We start from the raw sequence: 16,669 nt of genomic DNA, 5'->3' as shown, positions 1-16,669 counted from the left end.
AATCCTTGAGAAAAGCACAGAGTAGCATGTTTTAATGCTACAGTTAACCTGCAGTTTATTTTTCCCCAAGTGCACATAGTAGAAAAACCTTAGACCTTGGCAAGCACGTGAAGAAATCATTATTTTTGTCTTACAGATACTCTAAGGACCTTGCTCTGTTTCTAGAATGAGCTTGTTTTTTCATTTTAAATAGTGTTTCTATGCACCCAGCCAGTGTCAATGGTAACACCTCTGAATGGTTGGCAGAATCCAAAGGGCGAGGGCAGCCAGGTAGTGTCCATCCACAGGCCTGTCCAAAGTACTGGCCCCTGAAAGGTGCTCAGATAGGTTGCTAAGTGAAAAAGCGACCGCTGGCCAGCTAGTTTTGACTTGTTCATAGGTCTAAGCGGGCCCTATGTATCTCATGTTGAAACTGGAGTCGCTTCATGTCATGAGTTTACACAGCTCTGTATTTTTAATAAGCTTTGCCACGTCTTGACTCCCTCACCCTTCAGTTCTACAGTTTGATCCCTTTGCTTCAGCTGTCAGTGTTAGCTAGGTGGTCTGCACAGACGGTGGCCCAGCTGTAGCACTATAGTTAATCTAAGCTGTCATTTATGGGGCCCCATGTTAGCGGCACATCTGTTCATCTGACTATAGCAGCCTCTACACACCAAGAAGAAATTTATTCTAAACTCGAAAGAGGTTATTTAATGGCTGTCAGGATTTATTACTATGATCCCTTTTCCTCTGAAGCTAAAATTCTTCCTAATAATAGTTTTGTTATTTGTAACTTGGGGGAATTATTACTTATATTACTCTTCACCAAATGTACAAACTGAGTTTCAAGATTCTCTTTCCTGAGTACATATGGATCAAATCTGCGTTGGTAAAGATCTTTTAAAATCTTGATGTTTTTGTAATCTCTAAAAAGGTAAACCAACCTCCTGAAGTGTCAGTTTCTTATCATTAGAAAGAGGCTGTGATTTAACTTTGTCACTACCAGCCCATCTTTATTAAGGACTGGGGTGCCATGGGGTCTTTTCCCCAAGTTACCACGAGTTCAGACGAATAGCCTGTAGACCGCTACTATCAGCAGTAAAGAGTAATGTTCTGTAACTCTGGGCGCATGCTCTCCAGGGCCTGAAATGAGACCAGCTTGAGTGAGGAGCTGAATTTTTAATCTAGTTTAATTTTAATTAATTTAAATGGTCACATGTGGTTGGTGGCTAGTTTATTAGACAGTGGGGTTTTAGACCTCACTCTATCACTTAGGAGCAAGGCAACTTTGGGCAATTCAATTAACTTTTCTGAACTCAACTTCAGCCTTTATAATATGGGTAATAACACATCTTACCTACCCCACAGTTAGTTTAGACATAATGAGATGACATGTTGTTTATGCTTTTGAAATATAAGCATTGTTATTGTCGTTAGCATTAGCTTGGATCTGCCATCTTGTGAATCTGAAAGCAGCTTTTAGTATGTATACATATTCATTTCTGTCATAACCAGTGTTTGGGAACAGGAGCTATTTTTCAATAAATAAAATCCTCCTTAATTCTACTTTCCTCCCTACCTGTGGATCCAAAAACAATTACTGAAAATTGTTAAGAGTCAAAGAACCACCAACCAACATGGTTTCTCTTAAGATTGTTCCCCTTTGGTCTTGTAGTGATAGGACGGTCATTTTATTCGCTTGCCCTCTCCGTGGTGTGGATGTTTTCTGTTTAACCTCTCTTAAAACAAACAGAACAGTTAAAAAATGGCTGGATTAGAAATAGTGTTTTTTTGTTTCTCGGCAACTTGCCAAGAGACAGAGATGTGCACCTGTGAGGATACAGGGGTGACTCTAGAGCAGGTGAGATGGTCTGCTTTGAGGCAGAACTGCCTTTAAAAAAAACAAACAAAAAAAACCTTACAAAGATTTAAGATGACAAAATTGTAGGCTTCATGGAAATACTTTTGCTTTGCTTTTAAGTGTTAAAATGTCGGAGACACATGTCTCAACGGATACTTTGTAAATTATAAGTTTGGGGGGGAAAAAATTGTAAGTTTGGGTGGGGGCTAGGGTGAAGGCAGATCCTTACCTGGGCCCGGTCATAGCCCATTTGCTCCAGTCCACTTGGAAGTTGCTAGAAGCTCTGTGTGGTAGTCTCTGAACCGCTGTCCTGTGAACCCAAGAAGTTTGGCCAAGATCTGACCAGGACCCCTTTCCAGGAGGAGCTCAAAAAAGGCACCCCCCCCACCCCAGCCCTGCAGCCTGCCCACTGCTGCCCCCCTGCAGTCCGTGCCCTGAGGCTCATGCTTCGCTCAGAAGCTCACTCTCACACACTGATCCGTTTGGCTCTTTTATGTGCGTAGATATCTTTGGACGGAAGAGCTAGGTTCCTTTTTTGTCTCTGTTTTAATTGAGATATAATTGACATATAGCACTCTATTGGTTTCAGGTATACAACATAGCTTTTTATTAAGAAGCCGAGAACCCCACCTAATTGAGAGGATGTATCCTCAGTACAGAAATGTGACTGTTTAACTTTAGTTGAATCCCCAGATTAAATGGCATTTGTAAAATGTGTGTTCTAGGATTGGGGTGAATCCGATCCCTAGATTTGAAGCTGAGAGAGAATAGTGTTAGGCTTGTGGCCTCAGGAATCTTCTCTTTTCTCTCAGGAGAAGAATGGCTGGGCACGTCAGCCCCAGGTGATTTACATTGCAGTTTTGACAGATGTCAGCATCCTCATCTCTCTTCCTGCTGTTGGAGGGTGTGTCCCTACCCCAGTGGTCAGCGACCAGCATAGCGCCTCCTCCTTGGCCAGTTGCTAACATATCCTACAAGGGCTCCAGAGTGAGGAGAGAGACATTCACAGTCTGAGCATATTCATTGTTGAATCCAGTAGGGAGCTCTGTTGAACAGGCCATCAGAAGTGGTCTTCTCGGTATGAGTTCTTGGTACAATATCAAAAAGGTACAGTAGGTATTCAGTTTCATTTAATAATTAGTTTTTGAAATGTTTGCGATACCAAGGCCAACTTCTTTTCAAGATAATGAAATGAAGCTAAGGAGTTTATAAAATCACTTGTTGAAGCTACCCACTAATTTCACTAAGCAGTATACATTCCAAAGAATCATGCACTCGGGAGCCCCGATAGACAGCTGACCATCGTAGGGATTTCAGATTCTTCAGCCTAGTGGGATGTTATCTGCAGAAGGGCAAAGCTGATTTTGGAGCTTGTATCTAAACAGATGACTTAGGTATATTGATTATGGGGCTTCAGAAAGAAGCAATGGTGTGTGTGTGTACGTGTGTGTACGCGCGCGTGCTTCACTGAGGAGTGTATACTGGAATCTTAACTGACTGGGCAATGGCGTGAAAGCCAGGTATAAACATGGCCGGCATATATGTCAGAGAGAAGCTTGGAAGGCCAAATATTTGACCCCTGATATTTTAACCTTTTGGAATTCACTGTACCTGTTGATATGCATGCTGTACAAGATTGTGTACTGACCTTCTCTCCCAGTTTTGAGTCTCTTTCGCTGTCGGTGGGTCAAGGGTGCGACACTGAAGCGGCTCCTACTTCTAGGAAGATAAAGATTTAGCATCCTCGAGTCTCCGCTTCGTATATTCATTCTTGATAGTTCGCTTTCCTGCCAGTTTGGGTGGGGGTGACAGCCCTGGGGCAAAAACAGGGTGGTGGCAGCCTGAGCACCAAAACAGGATGTGTGTGAAGCACGTTTTCTGACTTTCCGTTTGGATCCTCGCTTGCCCCAGAATGTGTGGTCTCTTCCTTGTAGCCCGCCACCCAAGCTTTCTTTGATTCACATGAACTTATTTCTTCTGGTTTTCATTGTCATGGCCAGTCTTTGGAAATATTGATACAACTCTTTGCTTAATGGTCTTTGTTGCAGGATATCTGTGTAGGCGTTTTGGTGTGTCAGCTAAAAACAGTAAGACAAAAAATGAAAGTCAGGCCCAGTGAGTTCTCAGCTTTTGACTCCACACACACATGCTGTGTCCGTCAGAAGGAGGATGGCTCAGAAAAAAGGTTAAAACTCAAGCTTAACAGAGCGTCCTCTAGCAGAGCACTTTCCCTTTACTTAAAGCTAACAGTCTTCAGAGTAGTTTGTATAATTGCCATTTTGTGATGAGATGTGTGACTTGCCCAAGGTCATACCACCACTAAAAGACAGAGGCAGATTCCTTCCAGGTTTCTGGCTCCAAGCCTCATGCTAATTCCTGAAGGTCACAGCCTAGTGGTTCTTATTGACATAGGAATTTTATGATGATAGCCTGCTATACTTTCACCAAAATCTCAACTTTGAAAATACTGAAAACAGTGTCAGATCAGGGCCCATAGTTGGTGAGGTAGGTGAGATTTGGTGGTGAAGGTGAGAGTAACCTTGTCGTTTTTAAGCCCTCCAGTAAAATTGCTTCCAAGTTGCTGCTCTTGTCTGCTGGTTGTGAGGCTTGAAGGCCAAGGGCTCGTTTCCACATCTGTCATAATAACCCTTAGTTAAATCAGGTTTTTGATTTCTTTTGTGCGCTTGTTGCTCCTTAGAAAATCTTATACATCCTCTCACTAGACAGTTGTACCCAAGCAAGCGCCCAGGATTCAGCCTAGTTCCCAGGGGTTCACAGACACTCTAGACCTGGTACAGTGAGTCCCAGGGCAAAAGCCTCTGCTCTGCGTGGATACAGAATCCTGAGAAAAATCACCTACCTGATGCTAGTGGAACTCATACACACCCGTGCCTCGGCCAGCCTCTGCCTTTCCCAGCTCCGCGCGCAAGTGACCCTCCCCATTTCCTGTGCTGACACCAGTGAGCTCTGTGCTAAGACCAAGGGCTCTGTCTCTGCGCTGCCTTCCTCCCACTGAGTGTGACCGCCACGCCCCAGATTCTCACAGCAGGGTAGGGACCCAACCCTGCGGAATGGCCAGGGTGTGCGGAAAATGGCCCAAAGCCCTGATCTGTGGCCCTTAGAAATACATGCTTTGCAGCTCGAAGCACTGACCAGAAAGGAGCTCAGGAGATCAAACTGTTTGCGTTTGTGGGCATGGGCCGCAGAGCTGAACTGTTGAATTAAGCTGTTGAGAAAGTGATCAAATCCTTACTAGGTGGATTTTTTAGTCACTTAGCCCCTGGTGGTGGAGAAGGAGCAAATGAAAGTCCTTACTTTCCCATCCGCAGTGTCACCCTCCCTCTGACTTTTGGAAACGGTGGTTTTTGAATTTTAGTGGCACCAGAATCCCTGAAGAGCTCACTACAGATCAAAATTCTTGAAGCCCAGGAATCTGCACTCCAGAGACATTCTAATGCAAATGGTTCTTGAACTGCACTTGGAGAAACACTGGACAAGGGCTGCTGGCATCTTTCCCCTTTTCATTTGTAGTGATGGCGTGGGATACTGATATTCTCCTCTCCCCAGGAGTTCTGAAGTAGGGATGGCCCTGCCCACAGAACTCAAGAGGTGGTGACAAATTTCTAAGACAGTGGAGGCTGCGTCATATACAATGATTAGGTACAGACACCGTAGGAACCTCTGTCTCCAGTGCTGGGAAAAGCCTGCCTTGGCCGCCTCTCTCGTGGCCACAGAACGACTGTCAGGGGCAGTTTGGCAGAGTTAATGAACTGCCTGGAGCTGTGTGACCGAGTTCTGTGCCAGCGCCAAGGGATGTGGCAAAAGACTCAGGTCACTTTGGAAGCAGATTCATTATTCAGCACTTCCTTCTGCTATTTGGCCCCTTCAGGAGAGGGCTGGAGGGAAAAGGAATGGGAGAGAGTGGCCCCCGGGGTGTTTGCTGCAGCTCTCCCTTCTGTCCCACTGCCAGCCTTAGAGAAAAGGCCAAGGCAGCATTTCTTCCCAGAGGAATAGCCAGGAGAAGAGAGCAGAATGCAGAAGATCAGATTAAATTCAGTTGGGTTTGTTTGTTTGTTTGTTTGTTTGTTAACGATTACATTTTGGGGGGAGAAAAGATACTTGATCAGGGAAGTATCTTTTCTCCCACCCCCACCTGCTCCTCCTGCCTCTCTTATGCTGAAATATACAGAGGATACATACACAGTTTAAGAAAGGAAAAAACTATTAAAATTGTAATGCTCATTATATACTGATAACAAAAGATGAATACAAGCCACGTTTGACTTCTACAATTACAGGAGGTGCTCCAAGTGGTTACCATCAGCGTAATTTTAATAGTTTTTTCCTTTCTTAAAACGCGTATACCTTTTTTTGGCACCCTCTGTATAGAAATAAAAAGACCTGAATTTTGAAATCAGAAGAACCAGAGTCTAGTCTTTATTCTGCAGGTGATTGGGCTGTGATTTCAGGTAAGTCAGTTCTCCACTATATAATGTGGAAAGCTATAGCTCAGGGAAACTCATTCCCAACACTGCAAACATTGGGGGAAAGGAGGGCATCATTCACAGCAAGTCTCTATCTGTGTTTCCCTCAGAAGCCTCGCTGTCAGTGGCGAGGTTGCCAGGCACATCCTACTTCATTTCTCCTTCCCGTTTCATTTCCTCTAGTACCGCTTGAGAGCCAAGTCCAAAGTCCTGCAAAGCCCCGTGCGGCTGCCCCAGTCACTGTCTGCTCCCACTCTTCCCCTGTTCACTGTGCTCTGTCACTGTCCTTCATGTCCCTCTGTCACTCAGGCAGTTTCCCACTCAGGGCCTTTGCACTTGCTGTTCTCCTTGCCTGGCAGGCTCTTCCCTCAATGGCTACCGGGTTCACTCCCTTCCCCCAGGTCTCTGCTCAGATGTCACATCACAAAGTCTTTCCTGACCTCTCCGTATGGAATGCTCCTGCCCCATTACTCTCTGTCGCCATGCCCTGCTTTTGTTTGATGTGTCATTCCTCACTAGATTGTCACCTCCATGAGAACGTGGATACCCCAGCACCGAAACAAACAGGGTCTGACACATGGGGCCTCTCTCAGTAAATACTTGTTGGGAGAATGTGTAAGTAACTGCTAGCACATCTTAACCTCCTTGGGGACATAAAACCCCACTTCCTCACCTGTGGACTCCACTTCCTCACCTCTTCCTCCTCAACCTGTTGCAGTTAGTTTCTGCCTCCACCAGCCCCTGGCATAGCTCTGGGACCACTGGCCATGCCCTGAGTAGGAGTGATCCGTTGGAAACTGTAAGCCTTCCTTTGTCTGATCGCCCTTTCTTAACATCTCTCTTTCTATCTACATCCTTTTTCTGGAAGCTTAGTCACTCCCAGTATCAGCCTCGCTGGGCTGTCTTCATCACCTACGCTTAAATTCTGGGATTCCCTTAAGATTCATCCTGGGAAGTATTATCTGTACGTATTGTATCACATTATCCCTAGACTATGTCTCACACACACACACACACACACACACACACACACACACACACACACATCCCTGTATACATGTATACATACACCTGTGTGTACACCCCCCCACACTTGTATATCTCTTAGGATGTCTCACAATCAGCTCATATTCAGCATGCCCCAAACTGAACAGTCTGCCTTGCTGTCCCACGCTTACTCCTGTCCTCTGGTCTGAGAATGTTAAAAGCACAACCATTCATCCAGCCACCCCATTTTGTTCTTCTAAATGGCCTCTTGTTCACTACTAGAGTGATCTTGTAAAAATGCAGTTCTAATTATTTTGCAGTTCCCAGTGTAATAATTGATTTCAGGCAGAGATCATCAGTAGATGCTAAAACCATTAGGTAAGTAGTGGGTAGGGGACAGGCTTTTCACATGGCCTCAAAATGTTACCCCACAGATTACATATTAATTACGAAGGGTGAAATGCCTTGGTGTCACCTTTCAAACTTTTAGCACCGTCAGTGCTTGGATACCGTACTATGTGCCTCCTGGTACTAAGAAGTCCACGTCACCTGTGTAGTCTTCTTGCCAAAAAGGTTTAACCTAAGTCCAATCATGAGGAAACATTGAAAATACAGGGCATTCTTTCTGCGAGACACCTGGCTTTCATGCTTAATTCAGTGTCATGAGAAACGGAAAAGGTAGGAATACTGTTCTAGACTGTGATTCAGGAGCCGACAACCAAATGTGGTGACTCTGGATGAAATCTTAGATTGAGGGGGGAAATCCAAACAGCTATGAAAGACATTTTGTGGGCAGTTGAGGAATTTAGATATGGGCTGTAGATTACATTATGTTATTGAATTAATCTTAATTTTCTTACCTGTGATAAAGGTATTTTAATTATGTAAGAGAATGTCCTTATTCTTAGGAAATGCACACTGAAGAATTTAGGGATGAAAAGTTGTAATTATTACCTGCAATTTACTTTCAAGTGATTCCATAAACAAAACAAAACAATAAAATGTGTGTGTGCCGGTGTGCAAATGAGAGTGATAAATACGGTTAAAAGATAGATAACCAGTGAATCTAGGTTAGACTTATAGGGCCGTTCATTATTTGTTCTTTTGGCGTTTTGGAGGGTTTGAAAAATTCAGACTTACAAAGGGGGTGCAGGAAGGAGAGCACGAGAGCGTAGGCATGGCGGTGAAGTGAACAATTGCCAGTTCCCCGGGTGCTCTTCTCCTTTTATTTTTTTAACATAATACATCACGTTAAAAATAACTCCCCAACCCCCTGCATGCAGTTCTGATTATGTCACTCCCCTGGTGGCTGTACATGGATCTCAAGAGACAATTCTTAATAGCCCTTGAAAAATATGCCACTTCCTTCTAGTCTCCATGGTGTCTGCTGAGAAATCTGCTGTCATTCAAACTTTTTATTTCCTCTGGCTGCTTTCAGATTTTTTCTGTGTCTTTAGTTTTCAAAAGTTTAATCATGGTGTTTAATCATGATGTAATCCTGGCATGAATTTCTTTGGGATTATCTTGTTTGGGCTTTGCTCAGCTTCTTGAATCTACATATTCCAGAATCTACAGACTTCTCTTGCCACATTTGGGAAGTTTTCAGCCATTTATTTCTTTTAAGTACTTTTTCAACCTCTCCTTCCAGGGCTTAGATGACATGGCATTAGATTTTTTTTGTGGGTGAGGGTGACCTCCTATCACTGACCATGGTGGAAGTCCTGCCTCTTCACCAGCCCTCCCCTGAATCACTTCAGCAGGGAGGAGAAGGGGAGCCTCATTACTGCTGTGTGGGGGGTATAAGTCTAGGCTTCCCCCTTGGTCTCCATTTGTTCCTTGGGGTGGGGGGAGTTGTTACTGGCTATTGAGAATGAAAGCCCCAGCTTCCTACTTGGCCTTTTTTGACACCACCCCGGCAGGGGTACTGGGGTGCAGCATTACAGCCTTGCAAGGGTAGAAAACCAGACTCCCCACTTGGCCTTTCCTGGTAGGAGTCGGGGTAGGGCCACTTTTTCTCTCTTTTTTTTCTTTTCTGTAATGTCTGGCAGGAATAAAACAATTACTGTCTAAAAGGTTTCTCACTTGGTAGGCTGCCCTTTTCCTGGTCCTTTGGTTAGTGAGAGTAGATTTTGCTGGGGCTTTTTTTTTGTCCGTCTCTGTTGGCATTTTCAGATTGTTGACTTCTTTAGCTCCAGGTCTCAGATGTATGAGACAAAAGGAAACCCAGGGAACTTACCACTGTGTCGTTCTTCAGGTCCCATGCTCCCTAGCCAGCCTGTCTTCGCTCCACTTTCAGAACCTACTTGTGTTTGTTTTATGTATAATGTGCACAGCTTTTAGTTGTACCTGGCGGGAGGAATAGAGAACAGTATGTCTCTCCGTCTCCCCAGATGCAGAAGTCCCTGCAGAAGCGCATTAAAGCTCTTCCAGCCCCATCGTCCTCACAAGAATGCCTTGGTCCAGCCGTGTCAGACTACTTGTAACCCCTTGAATGCGTGCTCTTTCATACCTTCCTGCTCTTGCTCTTCCTCAGCCTTAGATGTTTTCCTGACGCCCCTGTCCACCTGTGGTGTTTCCATTCTGTTCATTTGGGTTTTCCCTGTATAATCTATCTGGACAGTTCACACACTTTCCTCAGGCTGAACTTTGCTTCTTCTGTCCTATGTAGCACGTTAAATTACCTCAAAAATTATACTTCCATCTTGTATTGTAGTTATTTGTCTTTTCCCCTAAGCAGCCCATGAGCTGCCTTTGAGGTGGGACGTCATTCTGTGCCCTTGTTTTCAGTAACTAGTATCGTACAGTGGCTCCTCCAATAATGTCCTTTCGTTCAACGTCTTTTCATTATAATGTTGATGAGGTGCCAGAGGAACTTAGCTCTTGTTTACATCAATTAGCCTGTGGCACACTTGGTTTTGTGATATGTTGTTTCATTTAAAGTTGCAGAACCTATTGACAATGTTAAGTAAAGACTTACTGTAGTTACTTAAGAGTATTGGATGGATGGATAGATGGATATATTTCTGGCTGCCCGCCTGGGTAAATATGTTTATTCCCATACAAACGCACGGCACCGCTGATGGACTGTGCATGCAATGCCCTTGCTTCTACAGCGGAAAAAGAAAACCAGAGGCTTGTCTCAAAGAAGGGCTCCTTGGACCACGGCCCCCCTTTGACTCCCTTGACTGCCTTGGACCACGGCACCCCCTTAATGTGTGTGTAATTCTTCAGCGTGCGTTCCTAGCGTCTGAGTTCCTCTGAACACAGAATTAGTGGTGAGCTTCTGGCGTAGGATCTTACTGAGGATGAGAACCATTTTTTGTATTACGTTAGCACCTCCTAAAGTGACATTCAGACCCAGGCACCTAATAAATATTTCTTAATGATAATGATGAGAAAATGAGTCTTGATGGTTAATTGCTATCATTCCTTGCTGAGACCCATTTCCAGAACTGCTTTGGGGATCTGAGACTTTCACTTGCCTCCGTGTGTAAGTATACCTGGGACTGGTGATGGAGAAGGGCTGTTTCATGTTCTAAATTAATGTGATAGGTTGGTTTTTAAGGGTCCCCGTACGTAATCGTCTGGGCCAGAGGAAATCAAGTCACAGTGCTCCTGCTTGTAAGGCACACAGCATGTGGACAGACTGAGCACAGCTCTGACCACGCCTTGGAAGTGGGTGACAGTGCAGTGGACCTTCCATATCTGCAGGCTCTGCCTCTGTGAACTCAACTAACCTCAGACCGAAAATGTTCAGGGGAAAAATTTTACATGGTTGCTGATGTGTACTGTGTGGTTAGGCCTAAGGTGGTTGCGTCTGTACTGAGCGTGTACAGACTTTTTCTTATATTCCCTAAACAATACAGTATAACCACTGTGTATATGGCGTTTACATTGTATTAGGTATTGGAACTAATCTAGAGGTGATTTAAAGTAGATGGGAGGGTTGCGTGCCGTTTTATGTAAGGGCCTGAGCACCCCCGGAGTTCGGTATCCGTGGGGAGTCCTGGAACCAGTCCCCTGCGGATACTGAGGGACGACTGTATATTTTTTAAAAGAAAATTGAAACAATATTTCTCTTTTTAGTTCACAATGACCTCATTTACGTAATGCAGCCAATGTGTGAGGGGAGAAGAAAATGGGTGCTGGAGAGATGGAACAGAATATTAATTGGTGGTTTTCGCCAGCCCCAGGGGTGGGACCCACATTTAGAACTGAAACTGTGATTAGCGACGCCACACCTCTTAGCCACTTCTGTTCATTTGACTTCTGTGGGAAGCTTGTTTCTCTCCGGTCAGGACCGGCTGCAAACTTCCCTGTTCACGCAGAGCAGCCCGTTTCCAGCAGAACCAGCTCCCGGAAGGTGGGAGTAAAGGACCAAGAACTCGCTCCGACATCAAAAATGTATATTGTCATAAACAACATGCACAGCACTGGGGTTTGCACTGGTCTTTGGGGGCCTCTCTTTCAGAGACTGTCTTCTAAGAGTTTCTGGAAACATGAGGTTTCTGAGTGAGTAATATCCTGGCTCCTCTGGCAGAGCCGTTAAGGCAGCAAAGGAGGAGGCGATGGACGTCCGAGCTGAAGCCGCCCTCCTGGTCAGACGCATTTATGGGTGTAACTTGGAGTCTTTGGGATTTTCCCCCAACTAGCAGAAGCCTGAACTTTAAAACCTGGTGTGCTTTGCTGGGCTTCCTTGTGTGTCCTTCCCTCAGCATGGAAGCTTCAGGTGGCTGCCTTTGGCTCCTATGTCAGGAAAGCCCAGCGCTTACCTTTATCACCCCTACATCTCCTCTTACCCCCACAATCATGGCCTTTAACAAAGCTGACTGGACATGCATAGGGGTGCCCTCTCGACCCCACACCCCAGGGTCCTGCGAGCACTGGCTGTCCCCTCTACAGTCTCTCCCCAAAGGAACCCAAGAAGCACCTCACAGGAGTCTTGACAGAAACCTGAAGGGAGAGGGACCATTGCTCCCTCCTCCTCTCACCTGTTAGAATTAGCTATTGAAATTGCCGAACTTGCTTCGGAGAGCAGACTTAGAAATGGGGAAAGAGCTGCACAAGGGGAGCGGGCTGTCCAAGGACTGAGAGAAACCCACACACTTGTCCAAAGGTTTGGATGACGGCAGAAAGGGAAACAGAACCAGCCCTGGGTGGGGTCCACCACTCGATGATGACCTCACGGGTGGCTGCAGTGTTAGCTTCATCGCACACAAAATTGGCACATTGGTTCCTGCCACCAGGGCTGTTGGAGAATTCAAGATTATAATGTTGTTGTTATAAAATGCAACTGTCTTTTGCAATTGGTGATTATTGTCTTGCATTCTATTCTTGGTCCTCATTTCTGGTTCTCTTGACCAGGCCTGAGCAGATAATGAATTCCTCTGGTCTTCTTGTTCCCCTTACAGCTCATCTCCGACTGTCAGTGCTGAAGGCTGTCCCTTCAGTTCCTCGCTGAGCCCCGGGTCAGACCATGGCTTGCTGTGCCTGCGGTCACTTTGCACCCCTCTTCCGAGCCTTCCTCACACTGTTTGTGCATATACTGTGGTGAGCTGACCTTTCCACAGTGCCTGCACTCAGCCATACATCTAGGCAGTGTGTGTAGTTGAGGCCTCCTTGCCTCCCCACCCAGTAGGGCTGTTCTTCTCTACTTTTTGAAGAAGTTAAGAAACCAACCCAGAGGAGCAGAAAGAACTCTGGAGGGTGAGACAGAGTTAGGTTGTAATCCTAAGTTTGCCACTTGCTAGCCTTTCCTGCCCTTTCTGAGCCTGTCCTTATCTATAACATAGAATATTACCTAGCACGTGGAATCATTAGGAATATGAAGGTATCTAGAACAGCGCCTGCCACTGTAGTGGGCACTCAGTAAATATCAATCTCTTCCTGGCTATTACGTGAAAACTTCCTTAACTCAATGGAACCAAACAGGACCTCATAGACACTCCAGCCAGTTCACCTGTCACTTGTCCCCATTAGTGGCACATCATCCCTGTTGTACGGGAAGATGGTACACTCTTCCATCACGAGATTCTGTGCTTTGTGAAGTTATTTTTCCAGAAGTTGGATTTGTGCCTTAGCTAACCCTGGGATATGTAGGGTACCTCAGTGTAGGTTGTTGAGGTAGCAAGCCAGCTGGGGTTTTAGACAGATAATGTGTGGCTGTGGCTCAGAAACGAGCTGGCCTGTGTGGGATCACAGCCAGGAGTCAACCCAAACGCTGCATTTGATGACAGTGCCACTTGCTTCAGAGCACGTTCACTCATCTGATGCTTGCAAGGTTCTGGAAGGTAGACAGGTTCTACTCTAGAAGAAGAAAATGAGACCCGAAAAACAGTAAACAGTAGTAATGTGTAGAACCCAGGACAAGAACACAAATGCCTTGATTTTCTGTGAAGTCTGGAACCCAGATGAGAGCCGTAATCTGGCTGTTCAAGTGCACGTGCAGAGCTCTGCCCCAGTGTTCTCTAGTTTCCCTGTCGCTTGTCCACTTTGTATCCGTCTCTTGTAGAATATTCGTTAATTCCTTGCCTGAATTATGTGCTGGGTGCTCTAGGCACTGGGGATACTATCAGAAGTGAAAGAAATAGACAAAAGCCATGCCATGCCGGGACACAGCTTCACCTCATAGTAGGAGACGGACAGTAAACAAGAAAGATGTGCGCTATTAGTGGAGGGAATGTCAGAGGCGGTGAGAGTGCTGTGGGGAGAACTAAGGCAGAAAGGAAGCTGGGCTGGGGTGGTGCGGACACTGTGCATTTTCTCTTTAAGTCTTTATACTTGTTGTCTCATCCATGTGCTAAGCTCTCTGAAAGAGCAAGGCTGCGTGTCGTGCCCAGCAGATTCCTGCATCTCAGGGCTTTGGAGACTGACTTGGGAGTTGAACCAGCCTTACCCAGGAGAAGCAGATGCAGGGGCTGTCTGCTTAGCCACCGAGTCACCCAGGACCTCCCCAGGTCAGAGCTGGGGTAGCCTGGATGTGCCCTGGAATGGAGCCTGTGCTGGTTTTTCTTAGTCATTTGTTAAATCTAGAGCACCCCCTGCTGTTGGAAGATGCGGTGGGCTCTGAACTGATCTTTTAAAATGAGAGTTTCTTTTTTATGCTAAGATTAAAAACTTTTTTTATTTTTAAGTAAGTACTACTGGGGCATTTAGAGCTTTCTTCTGGGACTGCTGTTGCTGCCGTCCAGCCCGCCCAGGGTTGGGATGGAGGGAGGAAGTGCCGTGGCCTAGGCAGGATAGGGTCATATCTATGCTCCTGCTACTTTTAGTGTCTTCTTACCCCTGCGTTCCTACCGCAGCCATCGGCCCAGCAAAAGTTATCTCCTCACTCGGTTTCACAGCTGTTCTGAAATTCTCGGGCAGCAGAAGTGAAACTGACCACTGTCTTGTAAATTTCTCTTATTGCTGTTGTTCCTTACTTGAAGTGAGTCAGGCCTTTCGCCTTCTTCTCCTCAGGGTGTCCAAACTCATCACTTGTCCCCATAGTCGAGTTTTTGACACAGAATTCTCTTAACGATGCCACATTTGTAGAGGATCCTGTTTTGGTCTCCCCATCCTCAGCGTTGTTGGCTGAGTTGAGAGCTGTGGTCCCCCCCCCAGAGATGGGGGCCCCAGAAGTGGGTGCCCCAGAGGCGGGGGCTCCAGAGGTCGGGGGCCCAGATGTGGGGGGCCCCAGAGGTGGGGGACCCAGAGGTGGGGCCCCAGAATCGAGCTGAGTTCTTGACGGGCTGAGTGAGCCCTTCCTGTCAGCTGCCGGGTGTGTGTGTATAGGTGCACCAGGGTCAAACATACACTCGCTGTGAAGGTCCTTTAGTCCTTAGAGATGAAATTCAAGTTAATTTTAGCAGCACTATTAATATCAGCTAACCTGAAGAAGGAAATGGCACCCAACTAGACGTGTCTTTTTCGTTTAACTGTCCCATTCAGTTTGGTCACTTTGTGATTCCTCAGGAGGTTGAAGACGTCAGGGGGCCCTGACATGCCGCTTGGCTCCTCCCTGTGTCCCGTCTCCCCGAGAGTAAGGTGAGGCCCCGTAGCAGCTTTGACCGATCAGTGAGGATTGTGTAGCTAACAGTCCAGCTAGTGGGTCCAGGGTACTTTTTAGAGTTATATTCTATGGGTTCACTTTACAGAGCCCAAGCTTAGTGAGGAACAAAGCGACCCAAATTGTTCTAATGGGGTAGCTGAACCAGAAAGATAGATGCCTACCCAGATGCCATTTTCTTCTTCATTGCATCTGATATTAATTGTACTACTAAAATTAAGATGCCTTCTCCACAGTAAACTGTATAGCAGTAGACATGGTGCTTCACTAATAAAGTAATTCTTTTATGATTCTTCTCCCAACAGCTTTGAAAAGTCCGGCTGCGTTTCACGAGCAGAGGAGGAGCTTGGAGCGGGCCAGGGTAAGGCGCTGCGCTCTTCCCAAGGACCTCCAGAGCCCCTTGCACTGCTGCTTATATTCCTTCCAGTGTAGCGTGCCTCCAGGGCCAGCCCTTGCCTCACAGTTCTAGATAGAAAGCTCTGCCTTTTCCACGTCATCCCCACCCCAGCCGTCTCCCAGCGTGATGACACGGCACATGATCCGAATGAGTTTTCTCCTTACTCCATTTAAGGGTATGTAGCGATCACCGATCCCCCTCCCGTTGCTTTGGAGACCACTACTATTTTCCCATCTTTAATTCCACTTAACCTTTTGTGGATGTTAGGACATGAACACCAGCCATGGAAAAGCTTGCCGAGTGCTGGTCCCTCCACGTCGGTAGCCGCATTGCCCACACCCCTCCAGGATGGGTGTCTGGGGGGCCGGAAACCCCACTGGTCTCCATATGCCCTGAGCGGCCAGCATCCGCCTAAGGCTGTGGAAGCAGAAGCCGGGCCCCTCTCTGAGCCCAGGTTCATGGGGTAGCACCTGGTTTGCTGCCTGTCCCCCATCGGTTTCAGTTCCCTCAGAGGCCTCAGGGGGATAGAATATGCTGCCCATTGTGGGCGGAGATGGGGAAGTCGCCAAAACACGCTTCCCCTCGCACCCCCTTCACTTTGTCTTTCACGTAAAGACGAGGGAAGAGAACCTCCCCAAGGGGAGGCGCACAGGCTGTGGCACCCTAAGACCCACAGTTCTTTCCAAGACTGAAATATTTCCCTCCAAGACTTTTCTTACTGTCTTCTCTTTTTATTTTTAAAAGTTTTCTAAGGAAAATCATGATTGATCTTAAAGTGAATGGGAAGAATGAGGTCATGGGCCCCGGGAACCAAAACAGGAACACAGCGCACTGTTTACCACTGGGAGTGTTGGAGAATACAGCGGGGGAGGCAAGGGACGGCATTGCCTGGCCCCCCACGCACTTGTCAGGCT

The 16,669-nt window shown here is 46.4% G+C and overlaps 1 protein-coding gene across 10 annotated transcripts in view; it reads left to right on the top strand.

The window, feature by feature from the left end:
- Positions 1 to 16,669, top strand: part of MRTFA (myocardin related transcription factor A) — a 177,123-nt gene that overhangs the window by 142,224 nt on the left and 18,230 nt on the right. For all 10 annotated transcript variants that reach the window (XM_074326442.1, XM_074326441.1, XM_074326440.1 and 7 more), the window contains one exon: positions 15,664 to 15,719. In XM_074326442.1, coding sequence (XP_074182543.1) covers positions 15,664 to 15,719 — 56 coding nt within the window. The remainder of the gene's footprint in view (positions 1 to 15,663; positions 15,720 to 16,669) is intronic.

This window comes from Rhinolophus sinicus, linkage group LG02 (assembly GCF_036562045.2).
Source record: "Rhinolophus sinicus isolate RSC01 linkage group LG02, ASM3656204v1, whole genome shotgun sequence".
Classification (NCBI taxonomy): Eukaryota; Metazoa; Chordata; class Mammalia; order Chiroptera; family Rhinolophidae; genus Rhinolophus; species Rhinolophus sinicus.
The sequence above is the reverse complement of the archived record's forward strand: the minus strand, read 5'-3'. Positions and strand labels throughout refer to the sequence as shown.